This window comes from Dipodomys ordii, unplaced genomic scaffold, assembly GCF_000151885.1.
Source record: "Dipodomys ordii isolate 6190 unplaced genomic scaffold, Dord_2.0 Scaffold79, whole genome shotgun sequence".
In the NCBI taxonomy this organism is placed as follows: Eukaryota; Metazoa; Chordata; class Mammalia; order Rodentia; family Heteromyidae; genus Dipodomys; species Dipodomys ordii.
In genome coordinates, this window is record NW_012267295.1 from 2,143,770 (window position 1) to 2,161,237 (window position 17,468).

At 42.0% G+C, this 17,468-nt stretch overlaps 1 protein-coding gene across 1 annotated transcript in view; it reads right to left on the bottom strand.

Moving 5' to 3' along the window:
• The window catches only part of Tnrc6b (trinucleotide repeat containing 6B), a 241,956-nt gene that overhangs the window by 140,456 nt on the left and 84,032 nt on the right, over nucleotides 1–17,468 (bottom strand). The window contains exon 4 of the mRNA XM_013024871.1: nucleotides 10,535–10,602. Within this exon, the coding sequence (XP_012880325.1) occupies nucleotides 10,535–10,602 (68 nt within the window). The remainder of the gene's footprint in view (nucleotides 1–10,534; nucleotides 10,603–17,468) is intronic.

Here is a 17,468-nt window from a genome sequence, read left to right on the forward strand (position 1 = left end):
GTGTGTGTGTGTGTGTGTGTGTGTGTGTGTATGCACATCTGAGGGAAGCTAGGAGGAGGGCATAGAATCAGAGGGAAACAGGGAAAAAAGACATCAGAGGGGCCCATCAGCTGCACTGGACATTGATGAAAATGAACTAAGTAACTCAAAGGCAGTGACTGGAGGGAGGGAATGAGAGGGACAGAGGGAACAGCTGACACTAAGCAAAAGGAAAGAAATGGGGGCTGGGAAGGTAGCTCAGCGGTAGAGTGCATGCCTTGCAAGCATGAGGCCCTGGGTTCGATTCCTCAGCACCACATAAACAGAAAAAGCCGGAAGTGGTGCTGTAGCTTCAGTGGTAGAGCGCCAGCCTTGGGCTGAAGAGCTGAGGGGCAGCACCCAGACCCAGAGTTCAGGCCCCATGACCGGCAAAAAAAAAAAAAAAAGAAAGAAAGAAATTGCGTATCACCCAACACGGAAGAAATAGTTGTATTGTCAAAGCTCATAGAATTCACAAACTTTATAGACCAAGATAATGACAATTTGCCTTGTGTTTGTGACTTTAAGTATCACTATCCTACAATACTATGAAAGTTATGTAATCACTTAATTTCAATTAAAAAATTATTAAAAAAAAAAGTCTTAGCCAGTCACTGGTGGCTACGCCTGTAATCCTGGCTACTGAGAAGGCTGAGAGCTGAGGATCAAGGTTCACAGCGAGTCCAGGCAGGAAAGTTTGGGAAGCTCTTATCTACAAGTAATCACCAGAAAAAGGGAAAGTGGTACTGTTGCTCAGTGGTAGAACACTAACCTTGAGCAAAAGAGCTCAAGGACAACACCTAGTCCTGGAGTTCAAGCCTATGACCTACCAAAAAAAAAAGTCTTAGATAACTATGAATTAAGCAGGTGCTCATAACCAAAGAATTTCAGAAGCATAATCATAAAAATTTAAAATGTGATTACAGAAATAAATAACAGTACGTATTTAATCCAGGAGGTGGGTACCTTTTAATATTTCCTATAAAGTGGGACAGAGCTCTACATATCTCCAAGAGCAAGTTTGGTCAGGACCCATATACATCTTACAAGCTATCAGGAAGAAACAGTGAAGATTTATGTTTCCAGGGCTCACACTGGCTATGGTGGAGAACACTCTGATGATCAAGAACAGCAGTGACAAGCCAGAAGCAGCTATGGTGGTGTAGGTGAGAGAGGACAGCCTGGAAATAGAGGTGGGAGAAGTAGAGGAAAGGAATCAAGGACACACACTGAACATTTCGAAGTCAGCTGGTCCTTGGTTAGAACTGCAGCTCTGTAGTGGATCACTTGTCTAGTCCTGGGTTAATCTCTAGCACCACAGAAAAGCAAAACACAAAAACAAAAATTGAGACTCTAAACTCTGGACTCATTCACTCAAGATGTCAAAAGTGGTTACCTACACTTCTACTATGAAGCAGGTACTGTGGCAGAACCAGGGCCAGAGAGATACAAGGATGTTTATTAATATCTAAAAGGGCAGAAAAAAACATTTTTCTGCCTTGTTTCTATGATATTAACTACTTTGGATATTTCCTATTAGAATTATACAACTATTTTCTTTTGTGACTAGCTTATTTGCTTCATATGATATCCTCAAAGTCCAGCCATGTTGTAGCATGTGACAGTTCTTTCTTTCTTTTTGAAGGCTGGAGAACACTCCACTTTGTTCAGCAGTTCATCAGTGGACAGATAACTAGACTTCTTCCTCTGATCACTGTGCTATGATGAACATGGATGTGCAAACGTAACTTCCAACAGATTCTGCTTTCAGACATTTGTTTTTCATAATGGTCTCATAAAATAAGTCAAAACAATAAAATTCAATTAACAAAAATCTACTAGGCTAGGCACAACAGTTCATGCCTAAAGTTTCAGCTACTCAAGAAGTAGAAATCACAAGGATCATGGTTCTAGGCCAGCCTAGGCAAAAAGTTCTAAAGACCTCATCTCAACCAATAAGCTGGGTGTAGTGGCACATGCTTGCCATTCCAGCTAAATAGCAGAAATAAGCAGTTCTCAGTCCCAGTTGGATCCATAAATATGCAAGACCAAATCATCCAAAAAATAAAGCTAAAAGGGCTGTGGGTATGGCTAGAGTAGTAGAGGGCCTGCTTCAAAGTATACCTGAGTTCAATCTCAATTCAATAGAAGGGGAAGAGAAAAAAGGGAAGAGGGAGAGGAGGGGAAAGCCAAACTCATTGCCACTCAAAACTGATACTTAGCTTCAAAGCAGCTTACAAATATGATCTTCCCACAAATGTATAGCCCATCCTGAGTACCACAAAGAGGCAAAATGAAAAAAGGTCAAAAGCTATGTACATATGACCATATAAGATGATGTTAAGTGAAATGAACACAACTTGTTTTTTCTTTCTTGCTATTATTTTTAATGTATTTAAAATGTACTATGTGATCTTTTTGCTTCTTTTTTTTTTTTGGGGGGGGGGTCGTGGGGCCTGAACTCTGGACCTGGGCGCTGTCCCTCAGCTCTTCAGCTCAAGGCTAGCACTCTACCACTTGAGCCACAGGGTCACTTCCGGCTTTTTTCTTTTTGCTTATGTGGTGCTGAGGAATCGAACCCAGGGCCTCATGCATGCAAGGCAAGCACTCTACCACTGAGCCACCTTCCCAGCCCTTTTTGTTTCTTTTGTATGTTCTTCTCCCACAGTATAACCCTTGTTTCCACTGTATTTGATGTCAGTGCCCTGTATCTTGTATATACATTTTCCTAATTTGGGGAGGGGAAGGGAAATAACAAAATGATGAAGTAAGAATATAGGTTTATCCATTGTAACAATGAAATGTACAAGACACTATGCTGAAAACCAACTTTACAACTTGGGGGGGGGGCAGATGGCAGGGGAAAAACAAAGGAGGAGGTAACAATGCTCAATAGGAAATGTACTTATTACTTTACTCATGTACTGTAACCCCTCTGTACACTGTTTTACAATAAAAAAAAACATTTAAAAAAGAAGCAAAATGAAAACTAAGCCATGGGCTGGGAATTTGGCTTAGTGGTAGAGTGCTTGCCTAGCATGCACGAAGCCCTGGGCTTGATTCCTCAGTACCATATAAATGAAAAAGTTGGAAGTAGCACTGTGGCTCAAGTGGTAGAGTGCTAGCTTTGAGCAAAAGAAGCTCAAGGACAGTGCCCAGGCCCTGAATTCAAGTCCCAGGACTGACATACATACATACACATAAATAAGCCAATATCCTTCTAGAAAGAAACATTTGATATGAAATGAGCTTTTCAGAAGCATGGCAAAATACATACTATGAGCAAGATTCGTGTGTGTGTGTGTGTATGTGTGTGTATTGTGTATGTGTGTATGTATGTGTGTATGTGTGTATGTATGTGTGTATGAATTATATATGTGTATATATGTGTGTATATGTGTATGTGTGTAAGTGTGTATGTATATGTGTTTGTGTGTATATGTGTGTGTGGACCCTAGAGCTTGTCTCAAGGCCTAACCTTGAGCTTTTGTGCTCAAGGCTAGCGTTCTATCACTTGGACCACACCTCCACTTCTGGCTTCTTTGGGTAGTTAATTGAAGATTAAGAATTTCCCGGACTTTTCCTACCAAGGGTGATTTTGAAACCATGATCCTCAGATCTCAGCCTCCTGAGCAGCTAGGATTACAGGCGTGAGCCACCAGTGCCCAGTTTATGAGTAAGTTTCTGTTCATGCTGCTTTTTGAAAAGCTATCATAGTTTTTGTATTTACTCCTGCATTAAACACGTCATGTAGTTACAGCTGTGTAACTCCAATGCAGTAATTACATGGCAATAAACTTAGCCTGACTGATTTGCTGTAGTAACTCTCCTAAAGTGAGTATCTCAGAAAATGATTACATTAGATACACTAATAGTAAATAAACTCTATTCAAAAGCAATAACATGGGAACAATATATAGTGTTTAAAAGCATATACACTATTATGTCTTGTTTACATACACCAGAATTCTGCACAAATGATGCAAATATTAACCAGTTAGCACAGAAATTTCTCAATATTCTCCAAGAATTTCTATTTTTTAGGAGAGCTTTTTATATGTCAGGTGATTATCTTCTACCTATTAATAGAACTTAGTTTAAAGAATCACAGAAACAAAATAATTTTTTAACAGATATGGTGGCTTACACCTGTAAATCTAGCTACCAGGAGGCAGAAATCAAGAGAATCATAGTTCAAGGCCAACTGAGGCAAAAAAGTTTGAGAGACTCCATCCCAGAGTTCAGACCCATGACCAACTGTGGGGGGGGGAGGGACTGGTTAAAACCCCATCTAAACCAATAGAAAAGCTGGTGTAATGACATGTCATTCCAGCTACATGGAAAGCATAAATACATAAGCAGGAAAATCACAACTCAAGAAGGATTGGGCAAAAAGTTTAGATGCTACCAGAAAAATAAAGCAAAAACCAGGCTTTGGATGTGGCTCAATTGGTAGGGCACAGGCCTACCACAAAGCCCTGAATTCCAACTCTAATACTGCCAATAAATAATTATTACTTAAGGTTTCTAGAATCTATGGTAAAGTGTTAAATGGTGGCACAATTATCTAACAAAGTCCTAATCTTACAAGAATTTGCTTTCTGATCTTGGACTAATGGTATTAACTCTGAGACCTACCCTGACATTCATAAGTTAAAGACTGTTTATCAAACAGATACTGTGAGAGTACATAGGAACTGCTTTATTAAAACTAAAAGGCTTGACTTCTCACTTTTGTCCAAAAGGAAACTAAAGGTGGCATTAGAACCTGGCATTTCTACCTTCATTTTACACCTGTCTTCTTTGCCTTAAAACTTCGGGCCAAACTCCTTCTTAACTGCACATAGGCATATTAATCATGACAAAGGCTAAAACCTGGTAACACGTAGGCTATCTCCTCCCCTTTCAAGGCTGAAGGCACAAAGCTGCCAGTAGTGAAGATATCTTATTGTCAATTTTTATGTTGTCCAGAACACCCAAAAGCCACCTGAAAGTCTCCAGTCATTATCCTAAACCTATGGTCAGTTCCTTGGAATCCAGGAACAGCAGAGATTCCTACAAAGATCACCCCGTGATCAGCAACTGCAGCTATCTCACTGGAACTAGACTGTCCCTTCCAAGAATAGGAACTTCTTCAGGCCACCTTATGACACCAGAACTTAGTGATCAACCAGACTCTCCAGGACAAAGACTGCTTAGTTCTGCCTATCCCAAGGCTCTGCCCCAATCCTTCCTCAATTCCAACTGAAACAGATGTCAGTATCCCATAGATGGGCTGACATGTTGACCTTTCCTCCTCCTAGCATGGCTATGGCGAATTAAAATCTTCCCTGCCTTTTCACCCTTATTCACATGGTGGAACCCTTAGAGTCAGGCATCTAGCCTAGGCCTCCAATTAAAATAGCCAATGAAGCCGGACACCGGTGGCTCACGCCTGTAATTCTAGCTACTCAGGAGGCTGAGATCTGAGGATTGTGGTTCAAAGCCAGCCCAGGCAGGAAAGTCCATGAAACTCTTATCTCCAATAAACCACCAGAAAACTGGAAGTGGCGTTGTAGCTCAAGTGGTAGAGCACTTGCGGTAGAGTGCTTGCCTTGAGCTGAAGAGCTGAGGGACAGCGCTCAGGCCCAGAGTTCAAGCCCCAGGTCCAACAAAAATAAATAAATAAAAATAAAAAATGAATGCTAGCCATTTTGGAAATCAACTTGGAAAAGAAGTAAACTAGAATTCTACCTCATACCATACACAAATGTAAGTGACAGCTCAATTAAATTGAGTCTAAAAGAATGAGACTATAAAAGATATCAAATTACAGAAGCAAGTCTCAGAATTATATTGGGGGAAAAACTCTACCTGTTTTCAACCAGGCTTGGTGATACGTTTCTGTAATCCCAGCACGTGGGAGGTAGTGAAATAAGGATACTGGGTCTAACTGATGCCATCTTGATAATGTAGTAGATAATAAGGAATTGGGTCTAACTGGCATCGTTTTGGCTTTTTGGTACATGGAAGGTGAAGTACCACCCCCAGGTGATGGGCAGCAGGTCTGAATTCCTAAAGGCAGGAGTAGGGACTTAGACAATAGATTACTGGACCTGTCAGACCTATCCCAAGTACTCTCTTGAGCTCCCTGTGACCCTGTCCCCTGACCATGACCCTATTTGGCACCCCATCACCACCTCAGCTGCTATTTTGCACTGTGTCTCAGATCTCCTGACCCTTCTCAGGTCACCATGCCATCCTTCTTCAGCTCTCTATTAGCTGATCTACTTGGTTGAGATAGGGTTTTTTTTTTTGTTGTTCTTTCTTTATTCAGCTACCCCCATGGCTCAGTTTCCTAACAATATTGAGTATTCAAGGATGCAAGTTTAGGGGGACATGTCTCCATACACAGTCACTGTCTTTCTAATAAAGACTCCCAATTTGACCAATCAAAATGTGGCTTCTCTGTATTTTTTTTTTGTCGGTCATGGGGCTTGAACTCTGGGCCTGGGCGCTGTCCCTCAGCTCTTCAGCTCAAGGCGAGCGCTCTACCACTTGAGCTACAGCGCCACTTCCGGTTTTCTGGTGGTTTATTGGAGATAGGAGTCTCACGGTCTCTCCTGCCCGGGCTGGCTTTGAACCGCGATCCTCAGATCTCAGCCTCCTGAGTAGCTAGGATTACAGGCGTGAGCCACCAGCGCCCAGCGGCTTCTCTGTATTTTGTGACTGAATTACCATATGACAGAAGAGGCAGGAGGATATCAAGTACAAGGCCAGCCTGGGCTAAAAAAATGTTTTATAAACCAGCCTGAGCTCTAGAGATCTTGCCTCAAAAAAACAAAACTAATCTATCTGTCTTGAAATAGGAAGGTTAAAAGGGAAGGAAGGTAAGAAAAGAGTCGCACTTTTCTCTCCATGGGTACTACTTCGTTAATCTTAAAAAAGATAATGGTAATCTTATAAGTCCTAGTAGGAATGTGTCACTTCTAGATCCTACTGTGTAGTATTCACTCATAGATCTCCTGTCCAGGATTCAATCAGGGTTCAATGTATATAAACTTTAGCAATAGTCACTAGACAAGAAAATAAAAAATAAAGCTTGCTGGGCACTGATGGCTCACATCTGTAATCCTAGCTACTCAAGGGGCTGAAATCTGAGGATTGTGGTTCAGTACATACCTATGTGCAGAAGTCTACTCAGATAAATCTGAGATCCTTATGTCCAAATGATTTTTTTTTTTAGTCATGGGGCTTGAACTCTGGGCCTGGGCGCTATCCCTGAGCTCTTCAGTTCAAGGCTAGTGCTCTACCACTTGAGCCACAGCGTCACTTCCAGTTTTCTGGTGGTTTATTGGAGATAAAGAGTTTCACGGACTTTCCTGCCCGGGCTGGCTTTAAACTGCAATCCTCAGATCTCAGCCTCCTGAGTAGCTAGGATTACAGGCGTGAGCCACTGGCACCCAGCCAAATGATTTTTTTTTTGGGTCCGGTCGTGGGGCCTGAACTCTGGGCCTGGTCGCTGTCCCTCAGCTCTTCAGCTCAAGGCTAGCACTTGAGCCCAGCACCACTTCTGGCTTTTTTCTTTTTGCTTATGTGGTGCTGAGGAATCGAACCTAGGGCCTCAGGCATGCAAGGCAAGCGCTCTACCACTGAGCCACCTTCCCAGCCCTGATTTTTTTTTTTAAAGCCAGAGGTAGAGATATCTCTCAAACAGCAGAGTGCTAGTCCTGAGTGAAAGAGCCAAGGCAGAGCTCAAGGTCCTAAGTTTAAAGCTTCAGTAAAGGGGTTGGGGATTTAGTTCAGTGGAAGAGCACCGGGCAGGTGCAAGGCCCTGAGTTCAGTCCTCAGTTCCGGAAAAAAAAAAAAAAAAAACCCAGAAAGCTAAAAAAGAACAAAAAGTCAATGCCAGTGGTACACACCTATGATCGCAGTTCAAAACCAGCCAAGGCAGGAAAGTCCATGACACTGTTATCTCCCATTAGCCACTGGAAAACTGGAAGTGGCTCTGTGGCTCAAGCGGTAGAGCTCTAGCCTTGAGCTGAAGAGCTGAGGGACAGCGCCCAGACCCAGTTCAAGTCCATGACTGACAAATAAATAAATAAAAGCTCCAGTACAAACACAAAAAAGTTTAGTACTGGGGAACGTAACTCAGTATTACTGGTAAATACTACTTGTCTAGTATGTGTAAGGCCATGGGTTCAATTCTTAGCACTGCAAAAAAATTAACTTTTTGAAAAAATTAAAAGTCTGCCAGGAATCTGTGACTCAACTGCTCAGGAGGCTGAGATCTGAGGATCAGCCTGGGCAGGAAAGTCCATGAGACTCATCCCCAAATAACCTCAGAAAAAGATGAAAGTGGAGCTATGGCTTAAGACTGCTGGCTTTGAGCACAAAAAGCTGGAGGACAGCACCCAGGATGAGTACTAGGATGAGTACCCTTCCCCCCTCCCACACACATATACATAAAATTAAAAGAACACAAATCTTTTGCTTCCCACTCTCGCAGGTCCAGAGGAGGAATACGTAGTGAGAAGATGCATTTTTGCTTTATTACTTTGCTATGAGATAGGAGACTTCATTCCCTCCCCAAAAAAGCAGGAGTTGGAGATATAGGTTAGTGAGAGAATGCTCGCTTAGCAACCCAGGCCCCAGGATTCTATCCTTTGCACCAACAGAACAAAACACAACTCTCCAAACCAAAGCAGAATTCATTTATGCAAAGAGTAGGTCATAGGAGGTTTCTAAGAGCCAAATAAAGACACTACACAGATGTTGAGGTCCCACAGGGCTGCTGGAAACTCTGCAGGACACACCGGATGTACAACATAGAGCTTGGGTAGAATCTCACCCTGCAATGTTTCCTGAGTACCTATAGAAGCTGATTCAGAACAGGGGTTACTAGAGCAGGGCTTTAAAGACAATCAGCAGGTTGTCTGGGAAATGGACACTCTCTGGAGAATGGAGTTTTCATCTGTGTCTTCAAGATGGGCTTAGTGCCATTTTCACTGTTTCTCCCAACTCCCTTCTACTTATGAGGCTGTGACCCGGACAGCTGCAGCTTTGCTAACTACAGCACTTTTTATGAACACTGTAGGGGAGGGAAAGGATTTGACAGAGTGACACTACAAAACACCTTAAAGTCAGCAGTATCAGGGTTCAAATCCTAACTTTCAGTTCAAAATGCATTACCGTGGGCAAGTTTCCCACTCTAATCTGAGTAAAATTGAGACAATATGCTTTAAGGAGTAGAGATGATAGATTATAAAGTTATCTAACCAAACTATCTATGTACAGAAAGCTTTTGACAAATGAAGCTCTAACTTCTAAGTTACAAGACCTTGGAGTAGTGTAAGGGGAGGATGGTGCAAGCTCTGTAAGTACTTCTCCTCTTATTTCAGTCTCACTGGGAGCAGACAGATGTCTGGCATTCTAATTTGCTAAAGATGAATTGATTCCATCAGTTCATCTAAAATATAAATGCATTAGACAGAAGACGGCAAAGTTAGGATTTATATTGTGAGCTATTTTTAAAACTGCTAGGTTAGCAAATTAAACCGGCTGTGAAAATAACCTGGTTTCCATTCACTGCAAACTCAAGACAAGCCATTCTCAACCTGGCCAGCACAATCTATCCCACAAAATTCATTCCTAAGTGTTCCAGAGGCATCATTTCCTCAAGACAGACCAAAATTAAACTATTTTCAAGGGAGAGAGGGAAAGATAAGGGAAAGAACTCTCTCTCTACAGATTTTCAGTAAATTCCATGAATTATGATCCTATTCAATTCAGGAGACTACTGACTAAATAAAAAAATAGTAGGCATGTCAGTACTTTAAGCCAATCTTAAGTGTTTTTCCTTTAAAAGGGCATATGAAAAACCAGTCTATTCTGCAGCACAATTTTTCAAATTCTATGACAGAGGAAAAAAAAAGATCTACCCACTGCCATGAAAAAGCTACCCAGCAGTTTCCAAAATCAAGTTTAAAACCAATCACCCTTTAAAAAGTCAGAGGAGATACCCTGAATTATTTAGAATGTTGGCTAAGTTGTATTATTTATAATTCCTGTTCTGTTAGGAAGCGATTTGTTATTTAAACAATGATCAGAAGTATAAATAACCACTGGAATAGAATTCAGGAAGTACTATACAAATAAATTCACACTTGGAATGTGAGGAAAAGTCTATTAATTTAGTTCACTTCATGAAGACATTGCTATGAAAAGATGCACAATTTTATATTTTCTTTGAAAAACAACTAAACTGAATTAGTTCAATTTGGAATATCCCAAGTCTTAAAGCCTTTGCTTAGCATAACATAAATTTTGATTAGTCAAATGTAAAAAACTACAAAGCCAACTTTCTTGTCCCTCCAGTTAGTTGGCCTATAAATAGAAGCAATGCATTAACCACCACCAAAGGAACTGGTATGTTCCACAACGTATGCATCCCAGGCAAACAGGATCTCAAGCGCATTGAATCAAAGTGCTTGTGAGGATCTGTAATAGGACCCTTTTAAAATAAACTGTGACTCACTGTTTGCTTTCTTCACCAGGAGGTGGAGTCTTGCCATGCCCTTCCATTACAAAATCCTCCTGTTCCACCTGCAAAGGCAAGCACCATACATAGGTCAGCAGCAGTCGGGAACCAAGATGTAACCAAGACTCGCTCCAGATGCCGGCTCCGTGCCTGACACACCCACAGAGCAATGTCACTACAGTGCCTACAACAGACACCTGGGCTTATGGCTTTCCTTCCCTGTTGTTTAAGGCCCTTCTCTTTGGTAACCAGGTTTGCCGAATTGAAGGAAGCATGTTGACTTGCAACACATGTTGCCGAGACAAAGGGTTAGGATCCAGAATTGAAGCTGGGCGCTGGTGGCTCACGCCTGTAATCCTAGCTACTCAGGAGGCTGAGAACTGAGGATCACGGTTCAAAGCCAGCCCAGGCAGGAGAGACCATGAGACTCCTATCTCCAACAAACCACCAGAAAACCAGAAGTGGCGCTGTGGCTCAAGTGGTAGAGCGCTCACCTTGAGCTGAAGAGCTGAGGGACAGCGCCCAGGCCCAGAGTTCAAACCCCACAACCGACAAAAAAAAAAAAAAAGGATCCAGAATTGAAAAGAATGACTAAAAACCAATGAGAAGGGCTGGGAAGGTGGCTCAGTGGTAGAGCGCTTGCCTTGCTTGCATTAGGCCCTGGGTTCGATTCCTCAGCACCACATAAGGAAAAAGAAAAAAGCCGGAAGTGGCGCTGTGGCTCAAGTGGTAGAGTGCTAGCCTTGAGCTGAAGAGCTGAGGGACAGCACCCAGGCCCAGAGTTCAGGCCCCACAACTGGACCCCCCCCAAAAAAAAAAACAAAACAATGAGAACAAGTCAACCTAAGAAAAGTCTGCAAAATAACTGAGTACAAGGTTCACATAATGTCCTTTAAACATATGAAAAGCTGCTTACTCTCTTACCAGTCAAGGAATTTGAATGAAAATCACAAAGGTATTTCAAAACAATAGCAACTCTCATTTACTCCTAGTGGGAGGGCAAACTAGTACAAATGCTTTGAAAAAGTTTTCCCTATCTAGTATATTTGAACATAGAGCAGCAAATTCCTTTCTAAGTATACATCCAAAGAAATTTTGCAAATATATAGATATTCCTTCCTTCCTTCGTTCTTCTCCCCAGTGCTGATCCTGGAGTGTGAACTCAGGGCCTGAGTGCTGTCCCTGAGCTTCTTTTGCTCAAGGCTAGTGCTCCAGTACTTGAATCACAGCTCTATTTCCAGCTTTTAAATAATTAGTTGGAGATGAGAGTCTCCAGGGCCTTTCTGCCCAGGACTGGCTTTGAACCTTGATCCTCAGATCTCAGCTTCCTCCTGTGTAGCTAGGATAACAGGTATGAGCCACCAGCATCTAGCCCTGAACTTTTTTTTCCTTTTTACTGAAGGCTAGCACTCTACCACTTGAGCCACATTTCTACATCCAACTTTCTGGTGGAGTCTCACAGATTTTCCTGCCTGGGCTGGCTTCAAACCAGGATCTGTAGATCTTAAGACTCCTGAGTAGTTAGGATGTATTGTTTTTTACAAAAGAAATATAGAAGCTAATACCCATCAACACAGCTATATACCTCAATCTGGTTGAGTTTCAAAAATGTAACACTGATGAGAGAAGCAAGTCAAAAAAAGAACATAAATATCCCTCAGTATCCACAGAGTATTGTTTCCAGGATTAACCTCTCTGGATCTGAGGATGCCCAAATTCCCTAATACAAAATGATGTAGTAATTTGTAAATGACCTACATACATTCTTCCATATACTTCAAACAATCTCATAAATGTTATATAAACAGTTGTTTTACTGTACTGTTTATGGAATAGTGATTTTAAAAATCTAAACATGATATAGTTGTTTCCGAATTTTTTCTTTGTTTGATGATGCTGGGCTGGAACCCAGGGCCTCGCAAAGAGCCATAGTTGCAGTTCATTATTTCTCCCCAATTATTTTCAATCTGCAGTCAGTTGAATCCATGGATGAGAAATAATAAACAGGGAGAGCTGTACAAATACAGAGTCATTTTTATTCGTTCATTCATTCCAAGTGTGTAAAACACATTCAAAGACTACTGCTGAGTGATGGTTGTGAATCTGTAATTATTTCCCATCTGTTGTTCATGTGCTGTCCCAGGTATATTTTATTCTTTTACTTCTTTAGATCAAATGCTGACCACACAAACAGCACAGGAAGTTTGTAGTCATGTCGTGTCATTCTGGATAACACCTCTTGAAGCCACTGTTTCCAAGTATAGTACTTTGTCACCTACACTCACAGATCCTTCAGGTTTGAGCCTCTGGGTGGCAGGTGCCAGGTCGGCTGGCCAAAGCACTAGCCAGCCGAATTGGGAGTATCAAAGTCCTGCCCCAGAGGGCTGGGAGGGGCTAGGCCTCAGCCCTCTTCCCTGGGAGAAAGAAGAGGAGAAAGTCTTTTTGGTATGTGTTTGGACAAGATCTTTCTGTGTAGCCCAGGCTGGCCTGGAATTAGCAATCATCCTGCTTCAGCCTATATGCAATCTTAACCATATACAGTTTAAGTCTCTAATCTGAAAATCATATGTTGGTATCCAAAGTTTGGGATTTCAGGTTTTCAGATTAGGGATGTTTGGTGTGTAAAGTCTATGCAAATATTCCATTCCCATGTTCATTTACCATGCAGTGGGAATACAATGCATATGGCCTGGGCAGAGCATTCAATAGCCCTAAAGGAATTCAGACACTGCGTAGACCTATCCCAGCCAGGCAGAAAGCTAGCCTGCTGCTTCCCACTTCAGCTAGGCAATGGGCAGGCCTGGGCTCTGGGCCTTACCAGCAACAGGTTCCCCTATACACCTCAGTCCATGCTGAAAAGAGGAAAATCCTGCAATCTGACTTTAACCTCACTGCCTCTGCTACTCCACCCTTCCACTGGAACTGTAACCGTCCATAGGTTCTCTTCTAGAGTCTATTTGCATCCTTCGATGACAGACACCATGAGTCTCCTCTCAGCATCCTAGATTTGCTCTTCACAGACATGCTCTTAGGATATTCCCACCTTGCCAACCTGTTTCTCTACTGCCCTGGACGGCAGAGCGCAACTGGAGAAAGCAACAGAGCTGGTTCCTTCATGAAAGCATGCAGGTGACTTCCGCTCTGTACTCCTATCTCAGCACCTGGCACTGCCTGGAAGCCCCCTCTTCTCTTTTTTGGGGTGTCATTCTACTCAACTTCAAAGGTGGTTTCCAAGTTATCTTTTCTAGGAAGAGTCAGGTGACCTTCTCCAAGCTCCCTTGGCTCTCTCTAGGAGACCTCCAGCAGCCCTGACCCTGTGTGTACCTATTTCACCCTGGACGCAAGCCTGGGAAGAAACAATGCAATCTTTGTCTGCTTCTAGTCAATGGAACACAGCCCTCCCAGATAGGCCTCCATTCATTAGCACACTTGCCAAATCCCTACTCCCCAAACTAAGTACCTGAGGAAGGACTTTACCCAACTACTTCCCTTTTCCAGTCTCCAAAACACGGAGCCCTTGTCTATCCCACAGGATGACAGCGTCTAATAATGTCTTGACTAATGCCCCTTCTCTTTTATTCTTCTCATACTAGGCATTGAAACCTTCCTGCTTATTCAATTTCTGCCCTTTCTACTTGTCTGCAAGGCCAGATGAGTATCCTAAATTTGCTTTTTCTGCCGTCCTAGCTCCTGTGGGAGCTTCCTATATCAAGAATTCTTTCTGTTGAGCTCATTCTTTCTCCCTTTCTAGTAAATCCATCTCAACTCATCTGTATTTTGGAGACTGTCTTATTTTTTTTTGGGGGGGGGCAATTGCAATACTCTAAACACCCTGATTTTGTGTAGGTATGGAGCCAGTCTTGCAATCCTTCTGCCTCAGCTTCTACAGTGTGGGGCTTACAGATATGTACTACCATGCCTGGCTTTTACAACCCAAATTATTAAGAATAAACTATGCCCCATTACCTCCATGTTCTCACTACTAATCTGTTTCTTAAATACTTAATTTTTTACTTGTTATACATACATATATATGCACACACATATCTATATAGAATTGATTTTCTAATTGGTTTTTGCAATGCCTCTTGAATGCTAGGCAACTACTCTATCACTGAGCTAAACCCCATCCCCTAGAAACATGATTTTAAAAGTTAATACCTCTTTCCCAATACATGCTTCTCTTCCTTCCCCAGTCCTCCCAACGTGAGTCATCATTTTTCTCTAAATCAATAGTCAGCTCAAACAGTGCTATTACTAAGTAAACAATATACATAGCCCAAAATTGGAATGATATAATTAAATTTCCTTTATTGTATAATTTCATTTCCCTGAAACTAGCAATTACTAATATCTCTTACTTCTTTCTTTGCTCCTATCTTCCCTTCTTCCCTTCCATTTTTTTCTCTCTCTTCCATGATTCCCCCCACCATTTGCTATGTATTTTCACTGAATGACTCTCAAAATCCCCACCAGAGCCAGAAATCTCATCACCATCTCAAACCCCTCAGGTGACAGATCAGCCACAATCTTAGAGACACTCCTCAGGGATCACTCACATTCAAACCTGGATTATTTGTGCTTTAGGTTGCTGAACCACTGACAACTAGCTAGCCAGGTTATGTCTCTTCCCTTCCTCTCTGGAATTTCCTCTTCCTCTTATCTCTCCTATGCTAGACAGGTTGCCAGATCTTTTTGTTTGTTTTATAACAGTTTACTCCCCAGATTAAGTGGAGCATATATTCCAGTGATTTTCTGGTCAAAGGAATGTGGACTGTTTTAAAACACTGAATGACTGAAACACTCTTATCAACACATACAGTTGGACATATAGAACTAGTCGAATATAGAATTTGTAGTAAATATTTTTCCTCATTTGAAGGTAATGTGCTGCTGTCTTGTAGCTCCTAGATGTTCTGTATCATTCTAAAGCCTAAATTTAGGTGTGACCTCTTTCTTCTCTAGAAACTTTTAGGATTTTCTATTATCCTTAGTTTTCTAAAAATACAAACCATGAACTACAGTTCTTTTTTCACTTATTGACTTGGTAGTGGGTAAGTGCTTACAATCTAGGAACTCCATTTCCTCAGGTTTGGGATATTTTCTCCTACTTATTTGACAATTTCTGTCCTCCAGTTTGTTCTTGCCTTGTGGGATATCTGTTATTCAGTGCTGAGTCTCTGGAATTAATACACTGATTTTCTGTCTCTCCATTTTTTTTCTCTCATCATTGAAAGAAATCCACAGAATTCTTTCAACTTTACTTCCTAACACTTGTTATACACACGGCTTTATGCTGGAACCTAGGATCTTGACCCTGGGTAAGAAGATGCCCTACCACTGATCTATATCCCAGCCTTCTTAGCTACCGTTAAGTGTATAGTTAAGTGGCATTAAGTAGATTCACACTGTTGTGCAGCCATCACTACCACCTATCCTAGAACATTTTCAACTTTCTTCTGAAACTCTGCATTCCCTAAACAATAAATCCCTATTTCTCACTCCTCCTGTTGTCCCTGACAACGGCCATCCTGCTTGCTTTTTCTTTCTTTTTAAGATGTAGTTGTACGAAGGAGTTACAATTCCATAAATCAGGTTATGAATACAACACAGCTCAGTCCATGTCACCCCTCCCATTGTTTTCCCCCATATCCCTTTCCGAGCCCAAACCTCAAGTTACATCGTTGTTTAATTTCTACATAGTATACATTGAACATAATGACTGCATTTGCTCCCCATTCCTTCCTCCATTTATGTGTCTGCTTCCTAGTTCTATGAAATGAAGTACCAGCAAAGTGATTTGGTATTAGTCTTTTTGTGACCGGCTTATTGCATTCAGCAGAACAACTTCAAGGTTCACCTATATTGTAGTGTATGGCAGGATCTCCTCCCTTTCCGGGCTCAATCGTATTCCACAGCATGTGCAGCCCTGCATACACTTGGGTTGCTTTCCACTTGTTGACTACTATGGTACTGCTGCTATCAACATGGTGTGTAGACACCTTTTTTGAATCTGTGTTTTCTATCCTATTTTTTGTTAAGGAAGGTCTCACTATCTAGCCCAGACTGGCCTCAATTCACAACCTTCTTCCTCACTCTTTTTTTTTGGGGGGGGAAATGGGGGTCCGGTCGTGGGGCATGAACTCTGGGCCTGGGCACTGTCCCTCAGCTCTTCAGCTCAAGGCTAGCACTCTACCACTTGAGCCACAGCGCCAATTCTGGCTTTTTTCTTTTTGCTTATGTGGTGCTGAGGACTCAAACCCAGGGCCTCATGCATGCAAGGCAAGAGCTCTACCACTGAGCCACCTTCCCAGCCCGCCAGTCCAAACTCTTATATTAGGACAGGATGCTCATGCATGTGTGCACGTGTGCGCGCGCGCACACACACACACACACACAAAATGAAGTAGCATTTTCACATCCATTAGAATGGCTAAAATGAAAACATACTGAAGGCGAGGATCAATTGGAACCATAACATTTTTTGGCAGGAGTATATAAAATTAAAGAATCTGGGGTAAAGATACAAACATTATTGTCTATTATACTTTCTGTCAAGATCAGTTAACAGAGCAAGTGTTAAAGTAAAATAAGCAATTCATTTCTTACTCTGAAAAATCTGCTACCTATTCTAGAATCTCCCCATTCTAAAATAACTTAATTTCCATTGTTCCCTTTTTATTTTTTTCCCCTCAGTCATGGGGCTTGAACTCTGGGCCTGGGTGCTGTCTCTCAGCTCTTCAGCTCAAAGGTAGTACTCTACCAGTGAGCCACAGTACCACTTCCATTTTTTCTGGTGGTTAGCTGGAGATTGAGAGTCTCACTGATGTTCCTGCCCAGGCTAGCTTTGAATAGTGATCCTTAGATCTCAGCCTCCTTGAGGAGCTAGGATAACAGGCATGATCCACCGGCTCCTGGCTTTGTGCCTTCT